We start from the raw sequence: 19,388 nt of genomic DNA, 5'->3' as shown, positions 1-19,388 counted from the left end.
TGTCCTTGTCTTGATATAGGTGCTTCATCATGGAGGACAGGGGATATCTGGTGGCACATCCAACCCTCATCGACCCCAAAGGACATGCACCCGTGGAGCAGCAGCACATCACCCACAAGGTATTGGTCGCGAAGCTGGAGCCCAGTTCTCAAGTGGCCTGCGACTCACTAATGACATGGCATCTGTCTTCTGCTTGGCCTTGGTAGGAGCCCCTGGTAGCAAATGACATCCTGAACCACCCCAACTTTGTCAAGAAGAACCTATGCAACAGCTTCAGTGACCGAACAGTCCAGAGGTTTTATAAATTCAACACGAGCCTTGTGGTAAGGACTCCTCCACGTTCTCCTCTCCCATCTGGCTATAGAGTTGCAATGGAGTCATGGTTTATGTCTGAATGTTGGTTACACCCAGCTGTTTTCATTGCCTGGGAACTAGAGTGATAGGCCGTGACAGTCCAGTTCCCCAGCTTGATGGTTATGGGATTTAAAGCCCAGAGTGGATAAATGAATGTTTTAAAGTCTCACACTAGGTATTTTGCCTTGGTTTTGTTTGTTTAAAGACTCATCCAATCTAAGCCCTTTGAAATGTCTGCCGAAGTCTCTTCCCACACTCTTGTATAAATACATGTGGGATGAAACAGGGTGGATGACTAGAAACTAACCTAATTTGGCTTTAGGAATTTAGGGAGACTGAGTAATCTCCCGAAGACAGGAAGAGAGGGCCACATGGCACCACACTCATGTAGATCATCCAAAAATAATTGTTTTTAGCTTAGAATACTCTCTTATGATTTGAGATGCTACAGACTTACCTGGATATGGTTAGAGTCCTTAAGGATATACTTATTAATTTGTAAACAATCCTAGCTGAGAGAAAATGGGTCATGACAGAATCTACATTCAAAAAGTTATTCACAAGAAGTAACTGTATTCACAAATCATTACTTGTATCATTAAAAAAAGTAACTGTAAAGGGACTTCCCCGGTGGTTCAATGGTTAAGACTCCACCTTCTAAGGCAAAGGTTGCAGGTTCTATCCCTGGTCAGTGAATTAAGATCATACATGCTGCAGGGTACAGCCCAAAATTTTTTAAATTAATAATGATTATAAAGATGTATTGTGTTAAATGAAAATCCTAAACACAAGCTTAGAAAAAGTGATTGCAAAAACAACTGTCTGGGGAAATAGAGAGTTTTTTAAATGAATATATGAGTAGGTTAGTGTTTTCAAAGCAAGGGAAGTCATTATTACTCTGTTCCGCCCCCATACTTTGAGGAGCACTTTCTATAAAGGAGACATTGACAAACGTGTGATCAGAGGGAGGCTGTCAGGTAAGGCTTTCATATGAAAGTCTGCCTTAGTTAGCGTATCTGCTATCATTTGTACAATGACTTTCTGAGCCTTCAGGAGACAGCCAGGATACTCCAGTAGAAATTTTTCAAAATGCAAATTTTAGTGGAATATGAATTAGAATAAATTCTTAACAGCCCAAGTTATTCCAAAATGGAATTGGAGCATTCCTGGTTATTGGAGCTAACAGGCTGATAAGCCTATGTTATTGCTTATCTTGTAAAGGTGGGCATGTTCCAGGCAGTGGAGAATTTATCAAGACCTCTTGAAAACCCTTTCAGTGCCATGATTCTCAGGGTTAGGCTTATCCTCACTATGCACACCTCAGGGATGACTGATATGGAAACAAGACTCAGATGACACATGCAGAAAAAATGACCATATTCAACTTTACAATGCTGCTTTAGAATCTTTGGCTTTCAGATAATTGTAGACATTTCATGAAGTCGGCTATCACATTTTTTTGTGATAGAATGAAGAAAAAGATGCTCACTTTAGTTGGATTGTTTAAATATTCTGGAAGCAGAAAATTGGCCTCTTAAAGAGTCTTTGGTTTTTAAATAATTGTGTTATCCTAGAATAAGAGGTTTGTTATCCAAGGGACGGTGAGGGGGGTAAAGGGGGTGCATGTTTTTGGCTGGTTAGGTTTGCCTTTGAATAAGTTTTAGGCTATTCTGTACCTGGAAGTTGTCTTTATTGCTTCTTGCAGTTATTTTCATTTTATATCATTATGTGTTTCAAAAAAAGAAAAATTACAGAAAGAGCTATAAAAACATATCATGTAACCGTATGCTGTGCTGTGCTTAGTCACTCAGTCATGTCCAACTCTTTGTGACCCCATGGACTGTAGCCCGCCAGGCCTCTCTGTCCATGGGGATTCTCCAGGCAACAATACTCAAGTGGGTTGCCATGCCCTTCTCCAGGGGATCTTCCCAACCCAGGGATCGAACCCTGGTCTCCCACGTTGCAGACGTCTTTACCGTCTGAGCCATCATGGATAAAAGAATAATGTACACACACTGTTAAATGAGGTCTATCTCTGACTGATGGTAATTAAGAAAATTTTCTGTTTTCCAAATTTCTAGCAAGGACTGTATAACTACTGTTTTAATCAGAAGTTAAGTTTTGTTGTAAGCTGTTTTCGGGATGGTAGAGCTGAGTCTTTGTGTTGTTGTCTGTCACCTCTGACACGTCTGTTGTCTGCAGGGGGATTTGACGAACCTTGTGCATGGCAGTCACTGTTCTAAATACAGACTGGCGAGGATCCCAGGAACCAACGCATTTGTGGGCATTGTCAACGAGACATGCGACTCTCTTGCCTTCTGTGCCTGTAGCATGGTAGACCGGCTCTGTCTCAACTGTCACCGGTAAAAATGGGGTGGGACATACTCTCTGTTTGCCACCTATTGAATATCTTAACTGATGCCAGCTGTACAACATACATAAAGTGCTCAGGTGTGCCCTAAAGGAAAGGAAAGTCCTGGTTGCAAAAGCATTTAGAACTGTTGTTTGTAACATCCTTGTCCAAAGAACAGTGGATTGAGGTCAGTTGAATATTTAAACCTTTGGTGATAGCGTTTACTGCCTGCTTTAGCTAGCTCATGTTGTCTTTATTTCACCTCCCTCAGTGTGTGTGCAATATATAGTTGATCAACCCTCTGCATAGTAACTTTTCCTTTTGCTTTTCAGAATGGAACAAAATGAATGTGAATGTCCTTGTGAGTGCCCTCTAGAGGTCAATGAGTGTACTGGCAACCTCACCAATGCAGAGAACAGGTAAATAAAAAATCGTGTACACACACACACACACACACACACACACACATATTTGTGGGCTTTCCAAGTGGCACAGTGGTAAAGAACATGCCTGCTAATGCAGGAGACATGGGTTCGATCCCTGGGTCAGGAAGATCCCCTGGAGTAGGAAATAGAAACCCACTCTAATATTATTGCCTGGAAAATTTCATGGAGAGAGGAGACTGGCTGGCTAGAGTTCATGGGGTCTCAAAGAGTCAGACACAGCTGAGCAACCGAGTACATACATATATATGTGTTATATGTGCATATTTATGCTGGGAGATATATATAAGACTATATATGTATGTGTGCATATTTATACTGAGAGTCTTATAGATTTGTTTCAAGTTGGAACTATAAGAAGATGATTCATTTTAGTGATGGAACTGTTCAATGAGCTAGTTTTTAAACTCCATAGTATTTTAAAATGAAGCCCACTTTCAGGTTTGAATAAAAATTCTAAAAAAGTTTTATAAGTGTATGTACTACTTACAAAAAGTATGAGACTGTTACAAGTGTCTAACATGTCAGATGCTGTATGCCTGGTAAGTCACTTAGTTTTCTAGTTTACCCTTTGATAAACATGTAAGAACCTTTCACACACATAAGATAGCATTACTTTTCTCAGTGACAGATTGTAAGACCAGATTGGCCCCAGGTTTCATACAGGTAAATGACAAAGCCAGAGTTCAAACGCAGGTCTTTCTGGCACCGTCAGGGGCCAAGGGCATGATGAGTTTGGAATGCAGATGGTATCGGTCCTAACCTTCAGACTTGCCCCTTCATAGAAACCCAAGCTGTGAGGTACACCAGGAGCCAGTGACGTACACAGCTATTGACCCTGGCCTGCAGGATGCTCTTCACCAGTGTGTGAACAGCAGGTGCAGTCAGAGGACGGAGAGTGGGTAAGCATGCTCAGCGCTGATTCACGCCAGCATCGCAGCCGTGGGAGCAGAGCCTCGGAAAGAACAGAGAACAGCAGCCTCAATGGGACTTTCTGGATGATATTCATCATCCCCATGTTTGATGTTTTTAAAAGATGTGCCAGTTTTTCAGATCTAAAACTGACTTTTATCTGCCTTTTATCCACCAATTTTAGTGTTATCTGTTCTTATCTGCCTTTTATCCACCAATTTTAGCATTACTTGGTTTCTACTTGTTACAGATATTTGGCACATGTACCTATGTTAGTGGTCTTTCCTGGTGGCTCAGATGGTAAAGAATCTGCCTACAATGCAGGAGACCCAAGTTCAATCCCTGGTCGGAAAGATCCCCTAGAGAAGGGAATGGCTACCCACTCCAGTATTGTTGCTTGGAGAATTCCATGGGCAGAGGAGCCTGGCAGGGTCCATGGGGTCGCAAAGAGTCAGACACAACTGAGCAACTACCAGGCCCACGCTTGCTCATGAGCGCATACACACACATACCCCTATATTAGTAGCCTCATCTGTGGGTGGAAAAGTTTTCTAGAAATAAGAGGCATAAGAGAGGAAATGGCATGACAAAGCAAGGCCAAGGGAGCAGGAAATTATGGGTTCTAGAAACAGAACTCAGCTGTGTGTGTGATACATTGAAATGCTTCAATTCTTCTTAGAAAACGGGTATACTTTATGGCAGTTTTGAGAACTAAAAACTGCATGATCCCTGCTCCCTCTACCTCCTCCCTAGGGTGTTTGGGCTAGACAGCTGCAGGTTGCCATTTGATTCAACAAAATTAGTGGGTGAAAGGAGCAGCGAGTTCTACTTTTGGTATGTATTTTAATAGAGGAATGATAGGGTATCAGATATATTGACTGGGTGTGTTATGCAGTTACCCAAAGCCTATTAAGTTTGAGAAACACTGCATATATTCTCTTAGAGTGTCATAATGCACTCAACATATTAAAAGTTCTAAGAAATTGGCAGTAAAGAAATGTTTAACTGATCACTATTTCCCAAACTTGATTAATTAGGTTTTTTTTTTTCCTTCCTTCCTTTTTTTTTTTTAAATAACCATAAACCTGGAGGACGTTAGGCCAAAGTCTAACAAACCTTGGGGCCGTGTGGTCTTTTAAGATGATTTTAAGTGACCCCGCACTAATCCATGATGTGTGGACTTCATGGTTTGAGTAACAGAGGGCAATTCTATTTCTCTCAGCTCCAGGCTGTCGAGGGATGTTAGACAGCTCTCCCCTGGCGGACAATGGCCGTGCTCCTTCTATAAGGAAAGGCAACTCAGGCTTAGGGAGTTCTAGCTCTAGTGAGTCATGGACCCCTGAGAGCTGTCTGATGCCCAAGTCCATGTGCTCACTCCTGCCTGACACTGCTTTCTCGAACATTCAGCACTGTCTTTCTGGCAGGGACTGCTTCGGTGTGCTGGACTGTGAATGGTGCATGGTGGACAGCGATGGGAAGACCCACCTGGACAAATCCTACTGTGCACCCCAGAAAGAATGCTTTGGGGGGATCGTTGGAGCCAAAAGTCCCTATGTTGATGACATGGGATCAATAGGTAATGTTTTGGGGGAACCCAGAATAACTTGATTCTTGAAAACATATTTTTTGGCCTCTAAATTAGAACACAGATCTTAAAATAATTCCCTACCCTACTTCCCTGGTTCCTTTGCCAGTAGTTTTGAGTTGCAAAACCAAGGCAAATAATTACTTTCAAAGCTGGCTAGCTCTCCTGTGCAGAGTGAGCAGCCATCTTTCCTGCCAAGTTTTGCAAGCCTGAAATGCATTCCCATAAAGCTTGTTCTGAGAAATATCAGGTCTGATTTCTGAGCGGCTGAGCTGTGGGGTTTGTACGAATGTGAATCCCAGCTGTCTGGAGCGCGGGGCTGGTGATGGGCAGAGTGACCCGTGGACATTGCTTTCCTGCTGCGTCCTCCCTTCACGACTTTTGCAGACAGACATCTTAGGGCTCCGAATCAGTATTTAGGGCCTTGAGGTCAACAAAAGCCCACACTGTCCAGTGCAGCAGGCGACTTAGGTGGGGGACAGAGATATTGTTGGGAGGAACACCGCTGGGATCAGGCCCCCCAAAACCCCCAAATACTACCTGCATCCTACCCCTCAAATACTACCTGAGATTTTCTCCGTGCCTTTCTGCAATCAGCACAAGCATCTCAAGCGTGGTCCGCAGGTGAGTAGATATTTAAAACTTCAGTGAATGCCTGTTTTGACATCTCTCTGCGTGAGCCTTTCTGAGGAAGAAAAGCTTTTCCTTTGTGAGGAAGGGTTCTGAGCCCACGTATGACTATCGGACCAGGTTGGGATATGACAGGAGTAACCTTGCTCCTAGAAGTCACTTTATATTTCCCACCTGCAGTTTCCTGCCTGAAAAGTGCAAATAGTATTTTAAAGGGAGCCCATAAACTTTGAATGGGATCCTTTTTGGAGGTAACATAACAGATCCACTGAAATAAATGACACCAGGTCCAGTAAATATCTGCTGAGAGGCACACGTCACCCTCCCTCACCTCTGTACTAAGAGGAGCCCACCCCCCAGAGCTGGGCCCTTAGACTGCATGTCTAAGTGATTCTCATCCATTCGCTTACTTTACCAATCCTTGTCAACTGTATTCTTGCTCTGCCAAGCAACCAACATTTAATTTGAGAACCAGAAATTCAAGGAAGCCCTATTCCTCCATCCTGGTGCGACTTCTTCATGAAATTCAAGCCTTAAAGCAGCTGTTCTTACATATCTTCACTCAACCCCTTCCCGCTAGATTCTTTCCATCTCATCCCCATCCCCATCTGCTACTACACTTGGGAAATCTTTACAAGGGAAATCTATCTGTTTGTTTTAATCAAGGTGATGAGGTGGTCACATTGAACATGATCAAAAGTGCCCCCGTGGGCCCGGTGGCTGGAGGCATTATGGGCTGTATCATGGTTCTAGTCCTGGCTGTGTACGCATACCGCCATCAGATTCACCGCCGGAGTCATCAGCATATGTCTCCTCTTGCTGCCCAAGGTGAGCTTGAAATGAACCCCAAAGCTCCTCCAGGAAGCAGCAGTCTCCCCAGGGTTGTCCCCAGGCTAGAAGGACAGTGACTAGTTGTAAGCCTTTAAGCAACTCTAAAAATAGCCCTATATTTTCTGCTTCTGTGGAATAGATTCAGAAGTCCCCCAAAGCCTGCTTCTCTCCTTTAGCTCACAGCTCATTCTTTAAGGCCTGAGTCCTGCAAGCCCCATTTGATTCTCCAGAAAATCCCTCGATTCTGTCTCTCCTTACATGGCTCCTTAGCACACCTCAGCCTGACTCTGGAAGAAGTCAGAAGAAGGGAGTTGGGAGGCTCAGTGGGAAAGTTTGTTCTTCGCTAAGCTCAAATGTGCTGTTCTTTGCTGTTCCAAAAAAGATGGACAGACCAAAGATAGCCCAGGCCTCTACTGGCAAGAACATGAGTCTGTTCTATTGTTGCCATTATTATATGTGTGAATGAACACACATTCAAAATGATGATCACAGTTCTTAAAATAGAATAAGAACTGTCCAACCTGGATAAGAACTTGACAAGATGAGAAATTAGTAATTACGGCTTCCATATCAAGGGTTAAATGTGGTATCTGTGCTCATTTGCAAGGGGCAAAAAGCTTGCAAATGACTATCTCGAGCCTCCTAAAAGCCCTTCAGGGTGTGTTACCCCGAGTTTTGGAGATAAGGCTCACTCATCATTTTTCCTGGACTTGGTCAGGAGCCTGGTAGCAGTTGCGATCAGCTGATGTTGGGATAGTTCTCTGTGGTCCCAATCCTGTCAGGGGATCATGGGATCATGTTGTCTGACTTAATAACTGAGCTGACCACAAAGCTCTTTCCTCTTGGTAAGATTTAATTCGACTGAGGGTGACAGCCATCCAGTGTTACCTTAGGCTTGGCTTCTAGATTCTGTAGCACCATTTTATCAGCACAGCCAGCCATGGTTTTAGGCCCCTTCCCTCTGTTTCGGGTACTTGTTCAGTCACTAAGACGTGTATGACTCTTTGTGAGCCCACGGACCGCAGCGCACGAGGCTTCCCTGTCCTCCCCTCTCTCCCAGAGTTTGCTCAAACTCATGTCCATCGAGCTGGTGCAGGAGAGGATGAAAGACTTGTTAGCCTCAATCAACTTCTTTTCTCCTCTGTCTCCAGAAATCAATCTCAGGTGTCCCTCTGGATTATTCACCTCTTGTTCTCCCTCTTCGGATTCCTGCTCCCTCCTCCTTTAGAAAAAAAATGAGATAAGGCCTCAGTTCACTCTTGATGGAATGCTGTCACCCAGCCATCAGATGAGCCCTCTGCGGGTATTAACGTGGGTGATGTTGTTTGATTAAATAGTCCTGTGTCTCTCTTTTTAACGACGGGTAGAGATGTCGGTGCGCATGTCCAACCTGGAGAACGACAGAGATGAAAGGGACGACGACGGCCCTGAGGACAGAGGCATCAGTGAGTGGCCGCGCCGCCGCCGTCCCAGACATGCCAGCGGGAGGCTCTCTTGTGTTAAAATTTCAGATGCTTTGACACGACGGGATTCTTTTTATCCCCCATTTTTGTTAGGAGGAAGCATAGGTCTTTGCTTTGTTTTAGGAAATCTCCAAAGAATTCAGAGTGTTCTTTGTGCCATTAAGGACATTTGACCTGAAACCCCCTACTCTTCCCTTTCTCTCTCCTCATTACTTTCCAGTATAGCATTTTAGAAAGGGAGTCATCAGGTATGCATGTTTTAAATCCCTTAACTAGCGTATACAACCCAGGAGGACAAAAAGAACACTTCTTTATCAAAAGAGAGCTCCATTTGTGGTGAGATGCTTTGGCCTGCAACCGTATGGAAAGTGTATCTTCTTGATGCATGTTGAAGATATGTAATTAGGGACCTCCTCCTGCCCCAGTCCTAAAAGCAACTTCCCTAATCCTCAGAATTTTTAAAAAATTACTCATTCTAGCTCTCTAACAAATAACAACCCCTTTCATGTGAAAGAGCCTGCTTAGAGCAGATGTGCTTAATACAGTGAAGATACTGGCCCAAGTGTGACTAACTATCCTTGCCTTCCACAGTCAGCAATACTCGATTTATAGCCGCAGTCATCGAGCGTCATGCACACAGTCCAGAAAGGAGGCGTCGCTACTGGGGTCGCTCAGGAACAGAAAGTGATCATGGTAAGATCTGGCATCCTGCCCTTGAGGCCCTGAGGACCCCAATGTAGTCATGGGCTAGTGCTCACACCCGCCCTTTCCTCTTTCCTACTCTGTGCTCAAGTAAATTATTTTGACATAGCTTTCCAAAAAGACACATTCCAACATGACACCTTTACAAGAGCCCCCAAGAGATTTTGGCTTATGGCTCAGCATTCCCAGATACATCATCATACGTCAGATAACCTCTGGGCACACAGATAACCCCCTGGGTTTTCTCCATGAATAAGGGTTCAGATTATTTCAGTGGTGCCTGCTTACGACCGCACTTGGTTCTCAGTGAATCAGCACCTTCTTAGATCCTACTGCCTCTTTAGGCTTGTTGGCAAACAGCAGGATTGTTATGGGCTCTCTCAGCCACATACTCTCGGGACCTGGCGAGAGTCCACAACTGTCATCTGGCATCCCCCGGCCCTGGGAAGGCTTTACCAAGGAGACAACACTTACCCTGGGCCTTGAAGGACGATTAAAGAAAAGTGAGAGGTAAAAGCTATTAGAGGCAAAGGGGCTAGTGTGTACAAAGTCATGGAGCTGCCTGTAGTGCCTGTTGGATGCTCAGGAAGGATAGGCGCTGAGTTGTGAAAGAGACCCTGAGTGCTAAGTCCGCGGCGGTACCAGTGGCATGGCCACCGTGTGCCATCTCCCCTTCCCAGTGTCCCATGGCTTGTTGTCCTATTCTCCGTGACAACAGAGAGCAACAGCTGTGTCCTACTGTCTAGGTAGTTCTGTCACCATTCCACAAAAATGAAAGTGTAGATCCTTTCCTCTAATTGTCAGGTCTTTTTGTTTCCTTACACACCTGTTCAATTTTCCAGAAGTCTTTCTTTTCTTCCCAGAATCAGGTCTTTTTATAAATGCATAAATAATGCATCTGTGCTTTTTTTATTCTGCCTTCTCCACATCTACCCTGAAAACAAAGTCTTCAAGCAGTGTGCTTCCACACCTGTGCTAAAAAATGCAGAAGGGGATATTCGCTAGAGCAACCAATGCTGCCTTTTGCATGACAGCCAGGTCTTCTAAATCCCTTTGGAAAACTGGAGAAGCCAGAGCTCTGATTTGTAAACCAGGGACTCTTAATTTGGGCTCTGAATGACATTGTTCCCACTAACTAAATAGAACCTTCAGGTTTCTATGGAGAGTCAAAGCAGAACTTAAATTTCTCAGCTTCTTTGACTTTCTGCCTTTTTTCCAGAAAAACCTTTGAACCTGCATAAATTTCATTCTGCCAGGCAGTTCTGTGCTTCTCCTTTGAATAATAAAACAGGTTTGAGGCTACTAAAGTTCAACAGAAAGAATTTCTTATTCAGCAGAAATACTGAGTCCTTTCTGTCTCTCCTCTCCCTCTCTCTCATTCCCTCCCTGTGTCTCTATCGCCTTCCCTCCCTCCACCCTCCTTTTCTTTCCCCATCCCCCTCTTTCTCTCCACCCACCCCCATCCCCACGTCCCTTGCTGGTAGAAACCACTTAAGTACAAAATTGGAATTCTGAATGACATTTCCAGTGCTGCATTAGCCCTCCCATTGTCTTAGTAAAATGGCACGTGAAGCAACAGCCGAGATAAAAGGCACAGTGCGGTGTCAGTATCTAAAAGCCAAGGAATCTAGCTAAGGGCTTCCTTTCTTTCATTTTTCACAATAATTGGCTCCCATTATCCCCAAGGAATGAAAAATAGTTTCTCGTGCAGACAGAATACACCAAAAGGAGTGGAAGACACTGACATTCCAGATAATTCCAAATACACCACAAAATCAGTAGCAGTTAACCAAGTGCTGTCGTATCCCAGAACCTATATGGCAGGTCACTGAAAGTAGTGACATCAAGCTAACGTCCCCGTGGTGCCTAGAGGATAAGCCGTAGGTACACATTAAACTCAGAAATCCGATCCATTAATAGTGGTTTTGTGGCACGCGACACTCGTGCGGGTGTTCTCCTGTTTGGTGAATGTATCAGGCATCTGCTGTTTGCTTGGCAGGGAGGAGCGAGGTGGGAAAGGGGTGGTCTTCTTTCTGCCAGGTAGCCTGGTACAGAACAGCTTATATATGATAGGTCAAGCAGAACTCACTTGGAGTCCCACCTCTCCCTGTCTTTCCAAATGGTGAGACCTCAGTGAAACTACTTAGACCTCAGTTTCCTAATAATTAAAAGGGGATTAGAAACTACCCCCTGATAAGGTTGTCGTGAGGATGAAGTGAGATAACACATGGCCAGGCATGAGCTCAGAGCCCGACCTCCTCATCCCCACACCCGCTCTGCGCTCAAAGAATTGATAATTCAGCAAGAAACTACAAATGCATGCACGTATTCACAAGATTGAGAAAAGGCTGAATATGACAGTTCCCTTAAAGAAGTGGAACAAAGAAGAAGATGGAAACAGAGTTCACTTTTATCTGCAAGTGAATCCTGTGAGACCCAGGGCGGGGAGGTGAGGGGACATTGGTGCTCGCCCTTGAACTGGTCATGCCCTGGTTCTTTGGTACGCAGCGAGCTTATTTACACATGAGTCTTCGGGTCTGAGGCACAAAAGGAAACCTCAAAAGAATAAAATATATAAATATTGAACAGACAAGACTTTCCGGGTGTGGTTCAGAGTGGTGATATTCCTAGAATTAAAACTAAATGCTGTCAAGCTACACTTGGAGACTTCAGGCTTCTTTTTTAACTAGAAATCTTTCATGTAGCCAACAAAGTTTTGTATTTTAAAGGAGTATGATTTTAATTTTTATCTTAAGCACTCAAAATAAGAACGGTTTTGAAAAGTTGAAGCATTTTAGTCAATATTCTGACACCACTTAGCATGATTTTTTCCAGCACTCAACTATTAACTCTTATACTCTGCTTGGCATCACTGACTCGATGGACATGGGTCTGAGTGAACTCCAGGAGTTGGTGATGGACAGGGAGGCCTGGCGTGCTGCATTTCATGGGGCCGCGAAGAGTCGGACATGACTGAGCGACTGAACTGAACTGATACTCTGCTTTGCCCATTATTTCTCTTGAAAATATCACATTCTATCTAACCATCAACTGGCTTATTTTTTAAGTTAAAAACCAACAGTATGTATTTATTCCTTGTGAATCTGTGTTTTAGTTACCATCACATTAGAAGCATTACTCAAATGTATATTAAGCAATATTTTTTTCTTTATAAAAGGGAAATTTTCTCCTTGTGAAGTAAACGCCAAAAGACTTAAAATGCTGAACCTTGAAAATTTGGTCGAAAAGTACCTAGTACACAGCAAAGCTATTTTCTAGGGGTGCAGTTATTCTCCTGCAGTTACTCTCTGTGACCACAAGGTGGTGAGTGAGTCCCCAGAGGGACCTAACATCCCTTGACATCAAGAGAGCTGTCTTTAAGAACCAGGGGATAAATATATTAGCAGGAAACCAAAGAGCAAAAGCCTAATTTGGCTCTTTTATTCCTGAGTGATGCCTGGCCTCCTTCCTAAAGCCTGTTTTCCCTTGAAAAATCTTTGCAAGAATTTCTCTACATATACCTTTGGATAGTAAAGAAATCTTTCTTTGGAAGTTATTTGTATATATCCTCTGTGTTTTAAATAGTGCTGCCTCCTCCATGAGTCAGAGACCATGTCTGTCTTATGCATCACTGTTCCCAGCACTGCACAGAATTGCCTGGTGCTGAGTAAACACTCAATTAATTTGCTAAGTGAGAGCATGTGTTTGGCTTCCTCCTGCTTCTCCACAACTCCCTCCCTCCAGATTTCCATTAATTATTGAGATAAGAGAAAGCCTAAGTTACAGAGGGATTGAGCAATAGTGTCCCACTGAGCAAATAAAACAAGATTGCTCCAGAGTGAGTGGTTCCCTCTGAAAGGATCTCTGCTGGGGTTCTGATCAGAAAATGCTGATGACCCTGAATTGCCTGTACCGCTCACCAACCCCTTGGGTCTGTGACCAGCCAGGTTCAGAGCACCCAGACTCTTAAGTCAGAACACCAGGCAGGGCCTAGTGAGTCCTAGAATGCCTTTATTATTAGATGAGACTGGTAAATGTCACACCAGGCAAAACCAATTTATGTGAAAATTTATGTGATTTTTATTTTTTTAATTAAACACCTGCTTTATGTGAGGCCTAAGCCCTTGCACTTTTCTAATAGACAAGACAGTCCTATATTTTTTGTAATATGGTAAAATCTAAGCTAGGGATTGCAGAGAATACCGTTTGACATCACAGAAGGGCCACCAGAACTCCTGTGGGTTGGTATGACTGGGTGGGGTGGGTGGTGGTTGGGAAGGTTTCCCAGAAAAGACCTTCAGATGGAACATGAAGCACAGTGATGAGGGAAGTGGGGGAGGGCAAGGCAGGCGCAGAGGGACCGCTATGAATTTTACACCACAAATGTGGAAATCAACTATCATTACAATGGATGTCTGTAAATGAGCGAGACAGGAAGACATCCAGGAGGTATTTGGAGGCAGGATAAAGACAGCCTAGCACTAAAGGTTGGCCAAAAATAATCGGCACAGACACTGAGATTTTGCTGAAATGTATTTTCTAGTGCTTTGGTCTCTTACATGTAGAACATTTGTACCTGAGGCTTTAAAGCCTACACTGCATTCTAGACTTAGCACTACTGAGGCTGAGGAGTTCATTCTGGCTCCTGATCTTTTCATCTTGGGAAAAAGCATCTCCATTCCCCCAGCATCTGAACCTAATAACCTTGAGGATGTTAACTCTCGTGGGCGCCAGAAAGCCCATGTGGCCACCAGAGGCTGCCCCGCCCTGCCCTGCACTTGAGCAGCAGCTTGCTCCACTGAAGCACAGCAAATGTTTCGCTTCAGGGCCCTGCCGTCTCCTCGGGCCAGTGCTCAGCCCCCTGTACTCCAAGCCTTGGAGCCCTCCTTCCTTCCATCCAACCTCCTCATTGCCACAAGGGATCATCTTAAAGCACACGTTATGTCATTGCCATCCACCTTCCCCCCAGCTCTTTGAGCACCCTTTCTGATCTGGTCTCAGCCTGCCTGTCCAGATTCATCTCTCACTCCTTCTCTCACACACGAAGCTCTTCCCCATGCCTCAAATCCACAGAGCCTTTCTACCTGCTGCATCTTTGCACATGCTCATCTCCCTGCCTGTAATACTTTCCACTCCTTTCTTTATCTAGGGAACCCCTCTCTCCCATGAGGGCCCCCTTGAATGTCACTTCCTCCAGGATTCTAAGTTAAGTTCATCAGCTTTGGTGTTTCTTTGGGGTACCTCTGGTTTTGTACCTGTATTTCCCCTTCTTGACTGTGGGCTTCTCAGGAGTTGGAACCTCACCTTACCCCTTTTTCTGTGGAGCTCCTAGCCTGGCATCAGGCACCAAGGAGGCACTCAGTGATCATAGGCACACAGCAACATACTCGCCTTCTCCTGCCCTGACTTGTTTTTCTGGCTTGGTATCTCTACATATGTTATTCACAGATGCTAAAAATCAAGATGTGCAAAAAGAAAATTCATTTCCTTCCCTAAGACTCAGGATCTTGGAGTCTCCCTCTGTCATCATCCTGACAGTAAATTGCTGTCCCGTCACCCCCAAGTCCCCCACATCAAACTTCTGATGAACTTCTATTGTTTTTCCATTCCAGAGATGTCTGTCCAATCCCATACTTTTAATTCAACATCTCTCACCCAGGCTGTGGCAATAACCTCTTAACCGTCTCCCTCTCTCTCCTCTCTAGTTGCCTCCCTCTCTCTCCTTTCTAGTCAACCTCCAAATTTCCACCATAACTCTGCTTTTAGAATATAAAAATGACCATGCTATTTTTGTGGTCTGCTCAAAACCTTGTAAACTTAAGTCCCTCCTGTAGCTACTGGCTAGCACTCATCATGGCCACATTGTATAGGAATTGCCCTGTGTCCTCTTGGCCATGCCCTTCTGTTCCTGTGCTCCTATCCACTTTACCAAACTCCTACTCATCCATTACAGCCCAAGTAAAATATGAGTTCTTCTCTGAAACTTTCCCAGCCCCCCAGCCAGAATTAGCTATTCCTTGTTCAATGGGCTTCCCTGGTGGCTCAGTGGTTAAGAATCTGCCTGCAACGCAGGAGATGCAGATTCAATCCCTGGATCTGAAAGATCCCCTGGAGGAGAGAATGGCAACCCACTCCAGTATTCTTGCCTAGAGAATCCCATGAACAGAGGAGGTTGGTGGGCTACAGTCCATGGGGTCACAAAAGAGTCAGACATAACTGAGCACATGCTGGGTTTCAATTAAACCTCCATTAGAACACTTACCATGATCTTCAGTAGAGTAAGCCTAACTTTGTACATACCTGTCTCTTACTCGGTGGTGAAATCCTTAAGGAAAACAGACATCTCTTATTCATGCTTCATAGTCTTTCCTTTCAGCCTCCTGAGGGTCTTTGATAAATGAATAATTGGATTGAGCTATGCTTGTACTTGTTTTATTTCTCGAGCCCTAGTAAATGAATTCCTTGTACAGGGATCAGTTTTCATCTCCAGGTCTCCTACAGTGCCCAGCACAGTGTCTTATACAAGGTAGATTCCCAGTAAATATTTGTTGGTTGGACTGAAAGAAAGAATTCTGTCGTTTGAACATTTCATTGAGCACTGAGGATTGCCTTGCTCATTTTCACATGAAGCATAACATTTTCAACCACAAACTATTCCTGCTTGGCTGTATGCAAGCACGTCAATTTTGCAGCCACGGCTGTGACTAGCGCTACCCACGGGTGAGTGTTGATTGATGCTAACTGTAGATGCAGCGGAAATATTAACGAGCTGTCACTTCTCAAAATTCTTGAAGGCTTTTTTTTTTTTTTTTTGCAATATTTAAAAACATGCCAAGGTTCTTGGAACGGAATCCTTTGATCAGCAAGGGCAATTTCTTTTGAAACATGTATTACTTAGAATACCAAGAGAAATTAATCTTTAAATACAGTGAACCAGCTTACACAAAGAATAGCTGATTCCTTTGCTAGTTGCTGTGGGTGTCTGTGGAGTTAGTGTTTTGTTAGGGACTGAAACTCAGGCAAGTTCATTAACCTCTCTGATTGTCGTTTCCCTCACCTGTAAAATGGATTTTTAAATATATGTCTTGTTGGTGTGTAGAAATTACATGACACCAGGGCTGTCATTGTGGCAGCTGTCTTTGTTCTTACTGTGGTATCACATTCAGGCGTTTTGAAGCTGCTTTTTTTTTCCCTCTCTCTCTAAAATAAAAAATAGTCTTATCTCCGGGGAAAGTGTAGAAGGTTGTTTCCCCAAATGTCAATTGTGGGGATCTGTGGATCAGAAAAAATTGGGATGATTTTCAGTTTTGTTTTGTTGGTTTAGGGGATTTGGGGAAAGGGTTCTTGTTTGTATTATTTTAAATGATTACGTATTTATTGTGTAATTGCTTTAAGACAACAGCTAACGAAAGATCTCTTTAAAAGTAAGTCACTTCAAGGTCTGCTGGCAGCCTGCAAACATTGGCACTTACTAGTCCAAAGGTAGGAGCCCCTCCCAGTGCCCGCAGAGATCTGCGTGACAGCTCCTCCCTGCCGGTGGAAACTCTCAGCTGCCTATGTGTTGTGTTCATTTTCTAGGTTACAGCACCATGAGCCCACAGGAAGACAGTGAAAACCCTCCGTGCACCAATGACCCCTTGTCGGCCGGGGTGGACGTGGGAAACCACGACGAGGACTTGGAGCTGGACACCCCGCCCCAGACCGCCGCACTCCTGAGTCACAAGTTCCACCATTACCGCCTGCACCACCCGACGCTGCACCACAGCCACCACCTGCAGGCGGCCGTGACGGTACACACTGTCGACGCGGAATGCTAGCCCCCTCGCCTCCATCAGAAGGCGGGATCTGGCAGCTGCCGAGTGTGCTGGAGGGAAGAAGAGCCAGCATCAAATCCACTTGTGTCCGTGCTTTGTCCGGAGTCATTGAACTCATCTTCCTGCCTGTTAACATGTGTCCAAACAAGTGAAACAGCCGCAACACCACATTTGTGAAGATGCGAGGCTGGTTGTGAAATGGAGGGGAAAGAAGTCTGATTAATGAACCTGCCATAACACCAACGGAATGAACAGACGCAAACCTCTAAACAGAGCCGGAACCTATAAATGAAACATTGGGAACCTTGGTTAAGCTGAGCCAGAGGAATGTTCCGAGGAGCCAGAAACATTCTGCTCTCCTTAACTGGAAGAAAAGAGAGGTCTGCTCCCCTGGAGACTGAGAATGTGGCAGAGGCAGAGAGAAGTGTGTCTTTGAAGATTTCACCTGGTTTCTTAGCGGTACCTAGATGCCATACTTGCTGTACAGAACTCATACTAAGCTCTAAATGATGCATCTCAAATTTCTAAGTAAAGGATTATTTTTCTACTATTTATTGAACTTTCAAAACATTCTCAAACTTTGGGAGAAAGAAAAGGAAACACATGAGAAATTTTCAGCAATTATCCCTAGCTGTTTTGTGTGTATTAAAGTGGTTTTTTGATTAAGAAGTTCTAGTTCTTATTTAACGGATAACATCCCACTGCCTCACTCCACCCAAAAAAAAAAAAAAAAAAGGGAAAATGAAGAAATCTTTCTCTCTGACTTGTTTACATACATTTTCTTTAGAACATCATGTCATGGAAATACATCTTGATTTGCAAAGCAGTATTCTTTCTCTGTTTGACAGAGGTGGGGAGGGGCAGTCCAGGACGCTTTCAGAGAAATTTTATGTTTCTTTTTAACTCATTTCCACTTCCCATACAGTTCTTTCCTTAGGTTTCTACGAAACCTAATATTACAATGCCAGCCTTTCAGCTAAAGGAGGGTTGGATTTATTCTCCTTGTTTTAAAGACTATAAATCTTTAAATGTCCCATTTTGATTCTGAGAATATTGAACACATAAAAGAAGTTTTTCAAATTCAGAATTTTCGTTCTTAAACAAAGATTTCTTTTGAAATCATAGTTAAAAGCTGCTGCCAGTTACCCAAGAAGATGTCCACCTATCTTTGTGGATATCCACAACTGCTTTGTGATGTACACAGGGGTTCATCAAATCTGGCTGATATAACATGGGGCATTGTAATTTTAAAGTAGTGTTCTAATTACAGTGATGTATTTTAGATTCACATTTTGTGATCCAGATATGTTATAAAGACATTCTTGCACCGTGTGTGTGGTAAATCTCCGTTTATACGTAGTTGGAAAAAAATTTACTGAATAATGTTTTAATGATAGGGTGTTACAATATAATGTAAAAAAAAAAAAAATTGGTTCTTCAGCAGTACAGAAAGTAAACTATATGTGTGCTATCAGGAAACCTCTTCATACTGTGTATAAAATTGCAGGCTAGTGAAATAAACTGTATGAATGGACAGTTTTAGTGGCTATAGTGATTTCTTAATGGACTGCTGCTCATGCCTCAGGGCAAATTACATTCACTTTAACCTAGCAGATCAGTTGCCAAACTGAAAGGAGGCCTCCCTTCAATGCCACAGTCAACTTCAGAGCCTTCCTAACCATCTTGAATATGCAAAGAAATTTAAGACTCTAATGGGTTAAAATCAAAAGCAAATAAAATGTGTGGAACTTAGCTCCCCCTTTCTGGGCATCTAAATTTGTGTCATTAATAATAAATAAATGGCTCCTCTCACATTTCTGGGGAATGAATGACTGTCCTGTCTTCCCAGGATATTAAACCTCTCCATGGAACACTGGGGTCTTTTCTCAAGTTGAGAACCTTTGTGTTATGACCCCTTGATGGAGGGGGAACTTGGTTGTTTTCAAGAAAACAATCACAAAACTTAGAGCTTAAAAAATAAGATAGGGACAGCCTACTCAAAGACAATGAGAAAAATGTATTGTGTGAGTCTTTTGTGATAAGACTCTCCCCATCATGAACTTTTGGGGAAAGTAATTGCATGCTTATTCTTGAATAAGAACACAACTGAGATTTGCAGTTCCTGGGAGAGATGACACACAGGTTTGTGAGGTTTGGGCTTAAGTTTTGATCTTCTAAGTTACCTTTTCTCAAGTATTGCATATAATGTTTAAATATTTCTTGTTTGCATTTTCATTGTTATTTAAAAGGAAATATATGGTTTTGGAAACTTTTAATCAGGGCAATCAATATTGGCTCCTG

General features: G+C 43.5%; 1 protein-coding gene across 1 annotated transcript in view; it reads left to right on the top strand.

The window, feature by feature from the left end:
* The window catches only part of CACHD1 (cache domain containing 1), a 232,163-nt gene extending 213,540 nt beyond the window's left edge, over positions 1–18,623 (top strand). The window contains exons 18-27 of the mRNA XM_027537021.1: positions 20–119; positions 207–323; positions 2,557–2,717; positions 3,040–3,126; positions 3,936–4,052; positions 5,487–5,638; positions 6,944–7,105; positions 8,476–8,553; positions 9,163–9,264; positions 16,852–18,623. Of these exons, the coding sequence (XP_027392822.1) occupies positions 20–119; positions 207–323; positions 2,557–2,717; positions 3,040–3,126; positions 3,936–4,052; positions 5,487–5,638; positions 6,944–7,105; positions 8,476–8,553; positions 9,163–9,264; positions 16,852–17,090 (1,315 nt within the window). The 3' untranslated portion in view covers positions 17,091–18,623. The remainder of the gene's footprint in view (positions 1–19; positions 120–206; positions 324–2,556; positions 2,718–3,039; positions 3,127–3,935; positions 4,053–5,486; positions 5,639–6,943; positions 7,106–8,475; positions 8,554–9,162; positions 9,265–16,851) is intronic.
* The last annotated feature ends 765 nt before the right edge of the window (positions 18,624–19,388 follow it).

Source organism: Bos indicus x Bos taurus, chromosome 3 (assembly GCF_003369695.1).
Source record: "Bos indicus x Bos taurus breed Angus x Brahman F1 hybrid chromosome 3, Bos_hybrid_MaternalHap_v2.0, whole genome shotgun sequence".
NCBI classification, from domain to species: domain Eukaryota; kingdom Metazoa; phylum Chordata; class Mammalia; order Artiodactyla; family Bovidae; genus Bos; species Bos indicus x Bos taurus.
Note: the sequence above shows the minus strand (reverse complement) of the source record. Positions and strands in the feature narration are given on the sequence as shown.